The sequence below is a fragment of the Pygoscelis adeliae genome, unplaced genomic scaffold (genome assembly GCF_000699105.1).
Source record: "Pygoscelis adeliae isolate BGI_AS28 unplaced genomic scaffold, ASM69910v1 Scaffold33, whole genome shotgun sequence".
Classification (NCBI taxonomy): Eukaryota; Metazoa; Chordata; class Aves; order Sphenisciformes; family Spheniscidae; genus Pygoscelis; species Pygoscelis adeliae.
In genome coordinates this window covers 2,391,444-2,408,984 of record NW_008824413.1, presented here as the reverse complement: position 1 = coordinate 2,408,984, position 17,541 = coordinate 2,391,444, and the positions used below count along the sequence as shown (strand labels likewise).

Sequence of the window (17,541 nt, the reverse complement as noted above, 5' to 3'; positions counted from 1 at the left end):
GTAAGATGAGAATCAATCTGTCTTGTTAGAGAAAGTTACGAAAGGAAATGTCCAGTCCATCTACTGGCAAGGTGGACAAAGCTGTCGTAGTCTGTCCAACAAATTTGACGTTTTATAGTGGTTCAGCACAGGACTCATGCCAAATCAGTACAGCACTCTCATCAGTGATTGTCACACTATAAAAGCCAAACAAATGATCAATTTGAAGACAGGAAAGATCCCACTAAATGCGTTTGCACATCTTGACATCTAGTTGCCAGCCTGTTTTCTACCTTCAAAGTCCAGATACATTTATAAGATGTCACTTTCCAACTTCTTTTTCCCTGTGCCTGTACACTAGCTCGCTTAAAACCCAGCAACCAACTAAAACATGTAGTAGCAGAACATATACACGTTTGCTGCCATAACACAGTCATACATAACATATGCGGCTTTATATGCTGTATTCTGTGGCCCGAAACAAAACGACCCACTTTACATTAAGGGTGCATTTATAAAAGGCTTGTAAAGGACCAAAACACTTAATCATGAATTATTAATTAACTATTTGCATATAGTGACAGATTATATCTATTAGAGGCCTTTTCTTCTATATACCACAGCCATACATATCACATAGTACTGATGCAATCAACATGCTTAGAGCAAGTCAATTTTCAAAAGCCCTTAAATGTCTTTGGACCCTGTGATGCATTTTTGATCACATGTCTGGATGAGATATTTAAGGATATTCCTGCAGACAACTACCACTGGTTTACTTTCCCTCTTATTCTCAACTGGAGATTTAAAGTAGGATTCATTTTAGTTTGGATTTCCGCAGTGATGACGCCTACAGTTGCACTGGTTGTTTAAACTCCTTTTATAATTAACAGGAGAATTAGGATGCAATTAATCTTTTCTCTTTTAGATTTGTACATTAGCATGAAAAGAACTGAGCCCTGGAGTGCCCCGTTTTATTACCTATAAAGAGAGATCAGACAATTTGCTAGATATTGACACCTGAAATTAGGTGACTCCCTTAACAGGTGCTTCAGTTCCAATAATTCTGCTCCTAAATCACCCGGCCTAAGCTATGTTTGAAACCAAGGTTTAGGTACCAAAATAGCTTAAACTGTGAACCACCTCACACAATTTTAGTTCTTCAAAAATTAAACATCTAACCTAAACGACTCATATAGGCTCCAAACATATTGAGTGAGAAGAAACAAGATCCCAAGTAGGGAATTTATCCTGACTTACATGCGATATCTAAGATAGGTAGGATAAGTCACCCTGTGGAAGTGCTATAGTTGAAGCTGAAAAACTAACTTAGGCTATACATCTAACACGTAAAGAGCTGTCATTAAAAGGTGAACTTAACTCTTCTGTACATTCAAAATATTTCACAATATCTATTACTTAATTACCATCAATGTGCCTCCTATTTAGAGATGCACTCATCATGTGTAAAACAGTTCTGCATGCTACAAGGAGGAAAAATATCTCCAATTGTTTTTAGGAAAAGCCTCTTACGAAGTGTAATATATGGGGAACTTAACTGAACTGCCATCCATGGCACCTGATTTCAATTCCTGTCAGCAGCACAGCCTTCCTGTGGTTTTCACATAAGTCACTTAATCTATGCTTCTCATCAGTTCCCCATTTGTAAAGAGGGAGAATGGTACTTGCTGATTTCACTGTAGTGTTAAGAGGCAAAATCCATTAATAGTCATGAGGACATCAAATACTATGGTAATGGGGGCATAAAATTACACAGAAATCACCAGCCGTCTGCTGCTGCTAGAAATCAGCTTTTGAGCAAAGCATGTCAGGCATTTATACGCTACTGTAATAAGGTCCTCAGAAATACAGGTAGGTAAATAGTTGCCAGATTCACCATAGAACCATATATTTCAATGCTTATTTGAAAAGAAAAAGGCTTAGAAATATGATTTACTCCAAACCACTAGTGCTAAGACAGCTAAAGGTATAAGAATAAGGTAGTCATAAAATATTCTGATTTTTTTTCTCTCTGACAACTGCATCCTGTCATGAACTTCAGTTTGTGAATTGTCCCAGTCAACCCAAATCTATACTTTTCATGGAATAAAATTTTGAGTGGATAAAATTCCCAGCTCTACTTATTTCAACCATATCATGAAGTTCTTTCATGCAATCTTTGCTCATAAAGATTTGTCAGGGCCTTTAGAAATGGTTTTTATAAACTATTATAAATTATAGTATGACATAAGACACGGAGGCTGGATAATTGTAACCATTTATTCTCTGCTCCTCACTTTCCAGATTGGGATGGTTTCCCTTGAGTCTTAGAATGGTACCGGGTTTTCAACCAGTGGAAATTCAATCATTTGATGTTGTAAATCAAGGGTGGTAATATAAATGAAATCATTGGACTGACACAGGAATAAAACAGGTTTAACTATGGATTGCAGTCTTTTCAGCTACTTTGAGATTCAGATAATAAGACAAAACTGAAATCATAGAAATGCCCCTGGGTGCACAAAACTTTCTGAACACAGCGAATCCTTGTCATGTTATTTAATCTCTCCTTTATGCTTTAATATCATAGAATCATAGAATGGTTTGGGTTGGAAGGGACCTTAAAAGATCATCTATTCCAACGTCCCCTGCCACAGCACATGTGCCTTGTGCTATTTTAATTTTGCTTTTACACTTTGGGCACAGTTTTCTTTATTTTCCCTTTTTTCCTCACACCTAAAAGCATCTGCTCAGTAGTAGCCTCACAGGGAACTTTGAACAAAAGTTTAACAGTAGATGTAAAGCCAAAATTTCTAATCTCTGAAACGTAATTCGATTACTTGTTTCTTTTAACTGCATGTAATGGTCTCAGAGGAAAGAAAATCTACTTTCTGGAGTCAGATTGTTTTTACTGCTTCTATAAATCAAATAACCATCTGTGTGTTTCAAAATTAGATTGTGGAGGCTATTAGTCCATAATGTAGACTAAGCACTTTATTTATATGTATTATACACATACAAAAAAAAAAAAGAATTAGTTCCATAATATAATTAGGCAACTTAAAGTACAAAACCCTTAGTACTCATTGGACTAGTAAAAATAATTACAAAAGTGTAAGTGTAAATACAGATTAAAAAGAGATGGACTGACATGGCTTTCCATGGAGCACGCTTACTTTATTTTTCCTGAATCACTGGGTTCTTCTGCTCGCCAGTGGTAGGATGGGAAGAGCAAGTTCAGAGCATCAGCTCCTTCTTGTTCTCACAGGAGTACCACAAAGGAGACCAGAAAGAGAACCACCTTCTAGAGGGCTGGAATTTGCCTGACTTTGGAGAGTCATGGAAAATTGGGTAAGGCAGTCTCAAGAAAATACTTAGGTAAGAAACCCCTGACAGGATCAGTGCAACAAAATTCATGGACGAAATCCATGAGAGGAGGAAAGAAAGGAAAGACTGCAGTTTGCAGAATGATATGAAAGAAAGCACAAAGTGAGGGTATGAAAATAGAAAATAAAGAATACTGAGAAGAGAGGACACTGGAGCAGGTTGCATTGGAAATCAAACTGAATATATGAGAGGTAATATGATGCAATGAAGAAAGTGGACTAAGCACAGTGTATGGCTTGGCACCGTATTTACAAACTATTGGAAGTTTGTGATCTTCCAGTAGGTATTTGTGGGATCAGTCTGAATAGACTGAATGCTGGAGAGAAACATTTAGTACCTTCCGACCCTTGTGGAGCTCAAATCCACATTCCTTTCTCCATTCAAGTAACAACCACCAAGGCTGTAACTAATGCAAGGAAATCTTTTCAGTTGATGCTGTTGCAAGTTGTTCAACTGAGATTCACTGAAGTAGATACTGGCTCCCAGGAATTCCACTTCCCAGGTCACAAGAGTGAATATATGCATATTCCATGAAAGCAGATCAAAGTCATCCAAGGGATGGAAGAAGTCCCATCTTCTACATCTATCTGAGACCCTGAACACTGGGGTTCAAATCCTCTCTCTGAATTTAATAAAAGCTGGGTGGAAGAGAATTCCTCTATTTTAAGAAGCACTCAAGTTTTTCATTGATAGTTGTTACAGACAAGTAAACAAATGGAAATCTGGGTTCTACACAAAATGACATATTTTTTGGTTTTGACAGGAAAACAATATCCTTTAAATTAGTTTTGAGCACAAGTACTTTCTCCTTTCTTTCTCCTCATTTTTTATGTCAGCTGTTGAACCAAAAATAAATTACTTTTACTTGTCTAATGCATAGACAAGAAGTTAAAAAAGGAGTAAGAAAGTAGAGATGCCCTGCCTATGGCAAGAACTCAAAGAGAATAAAGTTCTGATAATCCAGGAGAGACAAAGCTGAGGAACTCACATGGATTCCAAATACCTCTGAAGTCAGGGGAGAAGGTGGTTAGGAGACATTCAAAGCAGATATAGCACAGGAAGAAAAGAGAGGCACATCACTGGTCATAGGAAATTGAAAGAGTATAAAGTTTCTTGTGTGTAGTTCCAGCTATAAAAACAAGGTGGTGTAAAGAGGATCAGGAGTTAAATGCAGTAGCTCAGTTTTAGAGAGAGAGTGATGGGATGATGATGACAAATCCGAAAGGTGAGCCAAATGAGATGGACAGAAATCAGATATTAGACAGAAAAAAGGAAGAAACTGAGATGCATGTAGGTATCACTCACATTGAGTAGCAGCTGAAGCCAGGGGACTGAGTGGGAAGGCACAGAGCTGTAAGGAAGTATACTCGTAAAGATACAGATTTGAGAATACTAACAAAATAGCTTTGGTTTAGTAATTATGAACTGGAGAAATTATTCAGTGAAAATTTATTCTTTTTTTTTAACTGCATGTGAATTATCAAGAGATAACTTACATTTTTTCCAAGTGTAGTTATCAAAAAATCTTGACCCACAAATACTTCTGAAGCCTATTTGACAGTTTCCTGCACTAAACTCAGCTGATTAATTAGAATTGTCACATGACATTACTTTTCTCTGAATGGGTAAATATATATCAATTAGTTTAAGACTGACTCTACATTAATATTCTGCGCCATATACCTAAAAAAAAAAAATTCCTCTAGCAAGTATTGCAAGCAAAAAAAAATCAAAAGGACTTTCCACTTGCCACACGCAAGTATTGTATACAAATTCCTTCAAAACCTCCATTAATGTTAAATTATTTCTGTCCACACTGTGTTCTTTTAAAACTAGATTTCCATATCTCCTAAAGTTACAGCTCACAGCAAAACCTAGCACAAGCCCACACCACCTTTGAACAGCATGGGGATGTGCATCTTCAGATTTTCAAAACAGGGTATTCCTTTGCATAAGTTTTCCCCAAGTGGCAAGGACATGTGAAAAAAAAAAAAAAAAAAGGAGTGCCCTCATTCAGGCTTGCTCAGATTCCAGGGATATAAATGCCCACAACATTTCTAAAAAAAAGTGAGCAGTGATGTGAGTTGCAGTAGCAGCTGATAGGAGAGATCTGTTAAAACTGATCATTCCCCTGTCAAAATATCAAGAAACTGGCCAATACATTCTGCAAAGTTGTCAGAGCAGATGATGTAGCAGAGAAGCGCAGCTATACATTACTTAGCAGCTTCTTTTCCTGCCACTAGCATGTCATCTGCTTCATCTGTGCTGTGACCTGTTGGGGGCACTGAGGTATAGCAGCAGATTGCTCTCGCATTATTTGTTTTCCCTTCCAGCCTTCAGATGTAGCTGCTATTTTATTCATGAATCACAATATTCCATTTAAACAATTAAACAAGATTTTTTTTATCACTTTGGGGAGAAGAGGGAAGTTTCTCGAAGAGCCATTAGGGACACTCCATAACAGTTCACTGCAAGTCATCTTGCTGTGTTGGTATATCGTAGTGTTTAGGTCTGAATTAAAGTGTTCTCTCTGCTGTCTCTGGCACTGGCTTGTTGAATTACCTGCCTTCCACTGTACTTGGACAGAGCCCATATTTAGTGCATCTTTAACATATTTTTGTAAGCAGCTTGTACTATCACCACTTGTAGAACCATTTGCATTTACTTGCAGAGACAGCCAGCCTGACAGGGCAAATGGCTGCTGCAGGAGACGAACTTTCTTATATTGTGCTATTTTTCAACAGTTCCCCAGTTAATAAATCTTTCATCCCAATCCTCAGCGTATCTCAGGTAGCTACGAAGTGAAGCAGTTAGCCAGCAGGTTGGACTGCATCCATTATGCTAGGGGAAAATGATGGATTATGAACAGTGAGATCAAATTGCAAGAAAAAGCTTAATAGAGCTAAGGACAGTTAGAAAGCTTCAGATTTTACCCTTCCTGGGGCTGCATGTCCAGGAGACTCTCTTTGCCTTGTACAGACCTTTGTGCACTGGGAGAGTCTGTGAAAAGGAGGTCCAAAACAAACCAGTCAAAGCTGCTTTTGGAGACTTTTCTAGGTCAGACTCTCTGGCACCTTCTCAAAGGGTCAAGTATCAAGTGGGGTAGCAATCTGCTGCTAAATGTAGTTGTGTTGCATATTAAACCAATTACCCTGGAAGCCGGTTTTATGTGGTAAGTTAGGTATCCACAATGCATATCATGTACCAGGGAAGCGTGTACTCTTCTATTTCACCACACAGACTATGATTACCTCTTTCCATAAAGTCTAAAAACAATTCCCTCTTTAAAAACTATCTTGTTGCCGCCAACTAAACCTTAAAAGATAAGACTTTCCAGCTATAATGAATGTCCCATAACGTACATTCCTGAGGGAATAGAAGACATGGGAGTTTTACATGTCCAGGAGACTACCGAGAAGTTTGACTGTTTGGACAACTGTTTTATTATTACAGAACTCCTTTTAGGAAATATTAGATTAATCAGCAACTCTTTGTGCTTCAAGTTAAACACAAAACATTTTTTTTCCCAGCATTAGTTTTCCTTCAATGCTTACATTTAGATAAAGAAACATTTTGTTTGGATAGACAGATAGACAGGCAGACACATGTTTTCGAGTGGTTTGATCCTGCAAGCTGCTCAAAACCTTTCTCTCTTAATTACATCAACAAAAATTATATATGGTCAGTATTTACAGAAAAGAAATACTCAATGAACACAAGGTAGAGACCAGGGTTTTGTATTAGGAACAGTTGCTTGATTTTATTTTACTGAAATTTGGTTGATTACGGTAAGAGAATTGAAGAAGCAGAGTTCTCTAAGGCACTGGTCTTACTGCCACCTGATATTTTGATTAAGTCTCTAGAGTGATACAAAATTAACATGCCATATATTAAGAGGATGAAAACTTAGCTATCTGGCATGTCTAAAATATAATTGTAAATGGGCAATCATTATTAAGCAGGTGTGTTTCCAAAAAGGTCCTGAAGGTATTGATTCTTGGCCTTATGCCACCTAAAATTTTTATCAATGGCTTTGAAGAAAACCAAGAACATAGAACATCAGTGATAAAGCTTGTAACAATTTGAGAAGAGGAAGTAATGAATATGTAACATGGACGGTTAAGTTCATGCTACAGGGGTATCTGAACTGTTGGTAAACTGCGTTTAAGCAAACAACTTTTCAGCACAGTCACACGTAAAGTTATATTTCTAGGAACAAACTATTACCCACAATTGCAGAATGGGATTTCTGTCTGGGAAGCAGTGTGATGGACCGTGAGCTGAATCTCAACTGTGTTCGTCCACGTCCAAAAGCACTAAGGCACCTCTTAGATGAATAAATAGAAATGTCTAGAAGGGAAATTACATTCTTTATTGGGCAGCCACTGGTTTAACTGGAACCCACAAGTTCCAGTGGGAATGTCCACTTCAAACTGAAAGGTTCCTTCCTTCTGTTTGAAACATACTTAGCTGACAGTCTGACTGACAGACTCCCTTTTGCTGTATAAGCAATTTTTTTAGTCCTGTTTCAGAGGTATGGTGGCTTTTTCTGAGTTGCATTCATAGGTTGAAGTCATTTTTTATTATGATGATCACCTATTGCCTTGTGACAGGCCAAAGCGAACTGGAAATGTAAATGATCTGGACACTGAGGAATGGAAGATATGCAATGTAGGGAGCATACTGGTGCTGGTAGAGTGCTGGAAAGAAAAGAGGCTGGGAATTTTTTGTCTTTCACTACTGAGAGGTATAATAGGATCTAATGTCTGCAAGTGATTTGTAAACAAAGAATGGATGTTTTTCTAGGCAATATACTCCAGTTTAAACAAGAATTAATCTAAGAAGGTCATGTAATGTGTATTCTAAAGGAGATCAGAACAGATTATCACAATAGTCCATTCTGCTTTTATAATCTGGCCTTAAATACATAAGCATTTTAAAAATAAATCAAGATTGGATATGAAGCAGTAACATGCCCCTATTATTCTTGGACTGTTGCTTGGAGTGGAAGAAAAAATATTGGTTGATAATACTGAAATTGTAAGCAGTCTGAATAAAACAGTGTTATAATTAATTATGATTTTTTTTCTATGTAGTATGCACGATAACAGAAAAAGACACACTTTAGATATTTTTAAAAAGCAAATATATAACTAAATAAATATAAGAAATAATTAGCTAGGCATGTGAATAAGGACTTTGCCTGAAATTCCTTCCTTTCTTCACTTAGATGTATTGTAATTTTTTTTACCTTGGTTTTGCACCAACTTCTCCTTAACTGTCAAAGTGTGTGCTAACTTCATGCAAGAGCTACTGTGGTTGTCAGTAGACTCATGATAACAATGCTTTTGTAGGGACAGAATATAATTGCAATGTTCTTTACACTTGTATGGGCTTATGGAATAATTCAAGTCTTATGGCAACGTTCACTACTTGCAAAGACATTAGTTAAGACTGTAATGATAACCACAAATAACCTGTCAGTATAGCCAGTTTCAGAGAGAGGCAAATGTTTATAGGTCAGACCCATTCTGCAAAACAACTTTCTATCTGCATAGTTTTATGCTCCTAATGCATGATGACAAAAATTTCTCATCTGTTTAGGTGTATTCAATACAAAGATGAGTAATTTCATTATGAAAGTCCGAAAGACTACCAAAAATATTCCAAGTGGCAAAAATAATGCATTTATTTGATTAGCAAGGCTTTCTTCATCAAACTCCTCTACTCTCTTCAAGAATTTTTTTATTATTGGACAGAAATGAATTATCTTTTCTTTTGTGGTTCCTCATGGTTTACATCATCCCACTTCTGAAGTTTGTATATGACCATATAATTTAATACTCAGTGCAAAGTTGTAAGTGTAGGTGAGTGGACAAAGAAAGTATTAGGATTATATAAACAATCTTAAATCTGACATTTCCTAATGTCTGAATTCTTCATTTGCACTCTTAACTCTTTTAGCCTTCATTTTTATGTCTACCACTTCCTTTTCTAAAAAGCAAACAGAAAAAAAAAAAGAAAGTCCATCAATAAAATTATATTGCTCTGTCAGTGGTCATTAGCAAGGCTGAGGTCTACAACTCCATCCTCAGAGCTCTGCTAGTGGAGCTATCAAAGTCTGTCTGGTTCAGCCCTCTCCCTCAGTCTCTTGGTTTAGCTGTTCCCCACTTTTCCTTTAAATCTCTCCCTTTGTCCCACTTCTCGTACTCTGCTTACCTTCACCTCCTTGTGCAGCTCGTTAAGTACAGATCTTACTTTATTTACCAGTCTTTTTAGCAAGTTTCCATATTTGGTCATTCCCTTCCAGTCCTTGGTCCCAGCTCCTTGTCAGACCCTTATCGTGCCATTCTGGTTTCTACTCCTACCCTCTTTCACCAGCCAGTCCCATCCCTCCAATGTCCCCATGCTTCATCTCACTCTGCCCTCCATTTGTCAGCTGGCTCTAATCAGTCTCTTGGCCCCATCAATCCTGTCATCATTTCTTTTATTTCCTCTTCCTAAGTCTTCAATCTCACCAGATTCCTGCTTCCAGTATCTCCTTTGGCCTAGTCTGTTTTCTGTCTTTTTTTCCATTCCTGTCAGAGAAACCCTCCCACACTTTCCTTCATGCTGCCTTCTTGCTGAAGAAAAGCTGAGTCCCTGAGGAATATGGCTTTTGACTTTCTACAACAACTGAAGTGGGGCACTGGTGGAGGAAAACTGGAAGTCTAGAAAAGGTACCAGGAACCCTAACTGTAATAAAAAAGGGGAGAGTGACAGGGAAAGGAGAAGCAACAGGGTGTTCTTGACAATATAATCTGATCTAGAAACTAAGGAACTAGACTTTGAATTAACATTTCAGGAGCTGTTCCTATGTCACAGCCCTCATATAACCTTGTGCAAGTCCTTTGGTGCAAGGTTCATTAAAAGATGCCGATATTCTCATGTACAACACACTTATGCTGGGCTTTCAGGCCCTTGGTCCCTAGTACCTGCAACTCTATGTCAGGCAGTTAGGCTTTATAACCAGTACATTAGGAGAGATACTTCAGAGACAAAGACAACTTGAACTTCAGAAGCATTGAGCATTTGAAAATTCAACTTGTCTCTCAAAATTTAAGGCCATTTTCTCAACATCTCTGTACGTTAATTTCGTTATTGACAAAATAATAACTATTAATATCTTGTGAGTGTTGTAAAGCATACTTCAGTTATGCTTTCCTAAGATCCCTCTACAGAAATAGTTTTCTGAGTGCAAAGCACAGTTATAATTATGAATGAGAAACACACTTTTGAAAGAGAAAAAAGGCCACAAAAAGAGATGGATAATATCATGAGTAGCTGTAAGTGTCAATCCTTAGTCAGATTTTTTGTCTATCTGCTGTTTTAGAGAGCCTGTTTACTGCTGTAGTCAAAAGCTGAAAAGCTGTGGCAGATAGCAGATGTACCAATTAATAACCTGTCAAGGCTGATGGATAGAATGAAAAAAAAAAATCTCACATATATCTCCTGTGTGTTTTTTCCCCCATATTTCAGGTCACTGGGGGTCATGAGATACACTCTGCCTCCCTGGAGATTGACGAAACTGTCTCATTAGCGTCTATCTTTCATGACATTAAGATGCTGCCTTTGAGATGCTAACTCACCTGTTCTTCTCCTAGAATCCTGAAGTGATGAAGCTCTTTAATCAAGGAGTCTGGACAGCCAGCTGTTGGAAAGAAACAAAAATAGGCATTTTAGAGCTTCCTGTCAGTGCAGTTTCAGCATAAGATACATAGATGCAGAGAGGATAGAATATACAGATTACCTTAGATAAAGAAGATTAGAAAGATTAGCCATGGTTCTGAGGGCACTGGAATGCTGAAAACCATCTATCAAATAATCCTGCCACATTTCCGAGCATGCTACCAAGAATGCTTAGAAAGGTTATATTCTGAATATTTTAGCCCTTTCCCCAAAGGACTACAAACGAAAGCAAGATGAAAAGGGCAGCACTGTCTGCCAGATACCTCCAGACCCTTAGCGTAAGCCAAAAAGCCTGTTAAAAGAGGATCTCACATCAAAACCTTGGAGCTGCCCAAAGCTGAATTCTGATTCACACACCAGGTTTGGACTCATTTCTAAGCATAATACAGGCCTTCCCTGATTCCCTGAAGGATTTCATAGGCCCCACAGATCACTTTAATTTGGGCTGTCACAAATATAACCCATTTCACAAATATGTAGTTGTCACCCACAGGTGTAATACACAAACCAACTACGCAGGCAGAGGAGCGATTTGCCAGAACTTTGCAATCAGATTAACGTTCAATCGCTACAGACTTTCACATCTGTACCAGCCAGTAAGAAAGAATGTCTTGCTAGATGCCATGCACTTTACTGACCTGTTCAGACTGTGATTACCTTCCTGGTGATGAAATCCAAGGCTGCTACGCACTTTTGTACACTACTAGACTCATTTCTGGCAAGAGATAAAAGTGCAGACTGTGAAAGCAATCTGGGCTTTATTCTTCTTACCAGAAGTTGAAGCATCTGCTTGTGAACAGAGAAAATTCCTTAAAAGGAATTAAGAGCATAGTTCTCCCCAGAACGTGGGGGGAACTATGAATTTTATCAACCTGCTTTTCTGCTGATGCAACTACAAATAGTTACCTCTCACTCTTAATGACTGCCATTAAAAGGATGCAAATGAATTTGGAGACAGTTGTCAATCTCCATCAGCACTGTGGCTTCACTCAAGGCCAATGAGGCATGGCCTACACCCTCAACTTTTGTTGGCCTAGCTGTCTTAGGGATACAAAGGGAAAAGCCTTTATACTTGCAAGCAACATAACTAAAAAAGGCAAAAACCCTACTATAGACACAATTATACTAGTACAAGTCTTCTACTGGTATAACTTTTTCTACTTAGGGAACTAATTTAAATGATATTCAAATCAGCTTCTTGCTGGTAAATGCTTTAACTCCATTCAGAGGAGGTACAGGTGGAGAATGCACCATCTACACCACTTTATCAGCAAACCCTTTTAAAGGTAGCCAAGGTTAAAGGTGGCCAAGGTTTAAGCATATGGTATGAATTATTAATGGCTTGTCTCTTATTAAATATTACTATTTCTTCCCATTTCATAAAACCTATGATACTCTTATAGGCTTCTTTCCACTCACCTTTTCCCCCCTCTCACACACAAGGATATTCACATATTTGAATGTGTGCGTTTTAGCTCTGAGTGAGTCTTTCTTAATGGATTTTTATTCTCCTCAACTTCTAGGACCACAACCCCTGTATCACCTTTAATTTTCTCTTCTCATTTCCCCCATGCTTTGGCTCTCACTGTTTATTCTGTTTCTTGTTCTCAATGCATTTAAAGTTGTCCTTACTACTTCCACCACAGAATCACTGCTATGCAGCATTTTTCTGTCCATTTTCACTGGGATTTACATGTCCACCTTCCAGCTCATCCAAACCCTGAATGTATCAATTGCTCTAAATGTCTCACTAACTTCTTGGCCTGAGGCCTGACTTGTAGTCCAGAGCTGTTGACTTCTCTGTGTTTCAGATCAGAACTCAGTGCATAAAACACAGTTGTTCTATCTTATCCTCAAGCCCTTATGTAATTATTAATTTTTTTTCTGCATGTAATTTTCCCTGAAAATATAGAATCATAGAATGGTTTGGGTTAGAAGGGACCTTAAAGATCATCTAGTTCCAATCCCCCTGCTGTGGGCAGGGATACCTTCCACTACACCAGATTGCTCAAAGCCCCATCCAACCTGGCCTTGAACACTTCCAGGGGTGGGGCATCCACAACTTCTCTGGGCAACATGTTCCAGTGCCTCTCCACCCTCATAGTGAAGAATTTCTTCCTTATAACTAATCTAAATCTACCCTCTTTCAGTTTAAAGCCATTATCCCTTGTTCTGTCACTACATACCCTTGCAAAAAGTACCACTCCAGCCTTCTTGTAGGCCCCTTCAGGTACTGGAAGGCTGCTATAAGGTCTCCCCAGAGCCTTCTCTTCTCCAGGCTGAACAACCCCAGATCTCTCAGCCTGTCCTCATAGGAGAGGTGTTCCATCCCTCTGATCATCTTCATGGCCCTCCTCTGGACCCACTCCAACAGGTCCATGTCCTTCTTATGTTGGGGGCCCCAGAGCTGCATTGATTGTACACTGCTATAGGAATTTCTAAGTGTAGAGGATAATTATGATTTCATGTAATACTGCGTGTTAATCTTTGACAGATGTTAGCTTTGTAACACCAACTAAACTGCTTTCTGCTTGTCTCTGCTTTTTGCAGTCTTTACAGCTTCTTCTTTAACCAATCATTTCTTTCTTCCCTCTTATCCTTTCCAATTTATTATTCACTACGTCCCTTAAGATGGGAAAGTTTATCTTTTCTTGCCTAGCAAGAACTTTTTCTCTTTCCATTCTCCTTGAAATCATATTTCCTGAATGCCTATTTCTCCCAGAAATCCATCCCATTCTGCCCTCATGCATAATTTATATAATTATGCGAACCGCTTCTATGCATCCTCTCTTTCTTCCATGTTAGAGACTATAAACAATTCGGAACCAAGGATCTTTGTAAAAAAAAGTGTAAAAGTATGAAGAGATATATAGACATATATATAAACACATATATGTTTATTTTAAGTGTTACTAGTTGTCCACTGCTGCATTCTCTTCCCAATACAATATTTTGTATAGTCTATTTTTCAGAGACTTGCCCAATCTAGTTCTCAATCTTTTCATAGTCCAGACTTTCAGTGAATCTTGAAAGCTGATTATACAAGAGATCCTGAAGTTACTGGCAAAGGAGGAGAGAGAGCTTAAAAACCATGTCACTGTTGGCATGATGCTTTCCAGCAATGAGTTCAGAAATGTCAAATGCGTGCAATAATGAATTATACTGACACACATTAACAGTCTGCTGTCTGTAAGAAGTCACTTCAGATCTTCACATTGCAGAAGCAATTATTTGAGGAAACAATGGAAGTTATTGTTGTCAAACAATAATTTTAGGAAAAAATGGAAATGAAGAAACATGGAAAACAAAAAAAGAAGTAAGATAGAAACATCCTTTCTTTTTGGATATTTCTGGATGTATTTCTGATATTTCCTATTTCTATTTTAATTTCTTCTGTTCTGTAAGCAGACCTTTGTAAAACATGCTCCAATGTTGTGACCCATTTTTACCAAATATCTGGGAGTTTTGAAAGAGTCTTGGATGATGTTAAATTCCTGCACTGTCACGAGAGACAAAAGCTAGAGACAAATAACCATTCCATAAATAAAAAGAAAAGAGATTAAAAAATACCTATTCTGCTGAAAAGCATTAAGAACTATTTGTCAACTCACCCACAAACCCATGCATATATTCATCAACATATTCATGTATATGCAAACACACATGGGGACTTGAAAATTATTAAAAGTTAAGCATAGCACCCAATGGGTTCACTGGCAAACTGTGCACACCGAAAGTTAAAAGAAAAATGTATTTTCTAAGTCTCTGATGTGCAGCTAGCGCGTGCCACATGAAATAAATAATCTGCACTTTACAGATTTCTGCTATTTTGTGTAGAATGCTTTGAGGATTAGTTTTTATGCCTTTTAATCAATGGTCTCAAAAATTACTGAAACTTTCCATTTCCCTCTTCCCAATTATTACTTGAAAAAGTACACGCATACCTGAAATTTCCACAGACATAAACCGAACCATAGGAATATTAAATAGATCAATCAATAACAATTACGTATAAGAGTGTTAAAAGGAAAGGATGCAAAAGCATGGAAAATTGCCTTTAATCAGAAGCCAATAGTCAAGACTGAGGACATCTGCAGAATGATAAAATGGCAGCTAAATTGTTTATTAGTTCCCTCTTTCAACTCACTTTCAAGCCTATGTGTTTCATATGTTCTTGGCTACAATGACTGTTATAGGTTTTTGCTAACTGAAGGCAGAGCAAGATGTAAGAAATATAAAATTGATGCAAATCTTTAGTATTTTTATACCACTTTTTTTTATACCACTCTAACATAGTTCCATTGACCTCAAAGCAATAAGACCCATAAAACTAATGTGATGTCTTAGGAATGAGCCTGCGTCTAAGCAGGAAACTAAGTTATGAAGGGATGAGACCCAGTTCAAAGCACCAGCAGCTTTATAAACACACCACAAGTAATTTCTTTGCTTCTATTTAAGCATTTATTACTTAAATTTAAGCATATCATTTGCTTCTAAATGTTCCATCATACCCTAGATGAATTATTTGAATAATTTTGTTGTTGCTTGATTCTCATATTGCTTTATTATTTAACTCCAAATGCTGCACTTATGAATGAAAGGTACATTCAAAGTTACAGAAATTTGCAACTGTAAATTTAAAGTTTATATTGTGGTGTTCTCTTCATAAAGATAGATATTTTTAATCTGTTCATATAAGTATATGTATCTCCAAGAGAAGAATAAAGAAGTAAAATTTAGGAAGGACAGTTTAATGTCTCCTAACATCATAAATCCCCTGATTTCAACTGGTCTGAACACACATTTTCAGCTACACTTGTAATTAAACTATGATTCTAACGACTACTAATTTAATTACCCAAGTCTTAACATATTTTTTCTCAGACAGAATTAGCTTCTGGTTTTGTTTTTGCTTAAAATTATCACTTTGCATGACTTATGTTCTCCAGTGGGAAGGCAAAAGAAAAATTAAATCAACCCTTTAATATTGCATAAACTGGCAAAATGAAAGCAAAAGATGACTGCTGTTACAAATACAGCCGACTGAGAACCAATGCAAGTGCCAGGGCCCTGATGGCACCACCAGCCCTGACTGTCCCTGCCCGGCTCCCCAAGGCTCCCCCACAGCCCGTGACCCCACGGTCAGCCCCTGGGGCCATCAACCCCTGCTCTGGTGACGCCACAGCAGGGCCGGTCTCCGGCTCCCCACAGCCCTGCTCAGCCCAGCCATGGGCCCACGTTCAGGCCTGGCCTCAGCCCGTCCCCATCCCCAGGGAGGTGCCCGATGCCCAGGGCTGGGGCTGTCCTGATGCCCCCAGCTGCCTGCTCCTGGCTGGGAGTGGGACGGGCCCTGGCTGAATTTTAGCCTCAGACAATCATAGAAAATCATACAACATCTTCATTGACTGTAGTTACAAGTATACATATCTCTAATGTAGGATTGTGTGCTACATCTTATCTTCTACCATACATTTGTAGCATTATTTCCTGCTTTGGATTTTAAATTTCACCTTTCCTCAAATGCTACAGCTGGATGAGGTTCAATTCATTGAATTTCAGTATCTAAATATTGGCTATATGAATCTAATATATTAATTGCACGCTTCCTTTTTAGTCAATAGAAGGAAATACACACCTTCACAGGGTAATTCCTGTCGTCTGAGACAGGCCCAAAAAAGTTACCCACTTACCTCCATTAATTGGGGAGTCTAAGGTGACTAGGTAAGATTTACACAAGTAACTTTCAGACTTTTAAGGTTAGATGAGCTTAATTTCACCCAACAGCTGCAATCCCAATCATTTCTGCACATGCTTAACTTTGAGCATGTAAATTTTGCCATCATATTTATCTCCGTGCAAACTGATCATTTACATTATGAACACAGTGTCACTTCCATTTCTCTCACTTAAAATTTATGTCTGCATCAACACTTGTTAATTCTGAAAAGTACATACCCTTTTGTGAGCTCTGAACATAACCATGTAAGAATACCTATCAGTGTCCTTCAAAGGGTATCTTTCCACAGTGCTAATTGCTAAACCGAGCTTGCAACTGAAAAATGTTTCAAATACATGAGAATAACCACTTCATGCTTGGAAAATTAATGGACATTTGTCTTTTTTTTTCCTGACTGCTCCACATAGAATCGTATTTGACTGGAGTAGAGATATGCAAAATGATCCACAGTCAAAAAAATAATTCTAAAAGTTTGGAAATGCATTATTGCAAGGATTTTATGTAGGCAAGTGTACGCTGGTCTGCTGCACATGCACAGCAAGGGAAGGTGGCAAGGGAAGCCTGCAGCTCGGAGGTGCTTGTTATAGCAGGTATCCATCCAGAGCACAGCCAACCTCTAGCTACAGTGGGACACAGCAGCTGGGACTCCGTATGCAAGGTACAAGTGCTCAGCATGGCACAACCCAGCCCGGACAACTCTGTTGAGTGAG

General features: G+C 38.2%; 1 protein-coding gene across 1 annotated transcript in view; it reads right to left on the bottom strand.

The window, feature by feature from the left end:
* PARK2 (parkin RBR E3 ubiquitin protein ligase) overlaps positions 1–17,541 on the bottom strand; it is a 657,679-nt gene that overhangs the window by 118,809 nt on the left and 521,329 nt on the right. Inside the window, exon 10 of the mRNA XM_009320759.1 lies at positions 10,995–11,056. Coding sequence (XP_009319034.1) covers positions 10,995–11,056 — 62 coding nt within the window. The remainder of the gene's footprint in view (positions 1–10,994; positions 11,057–17,541) is intronic.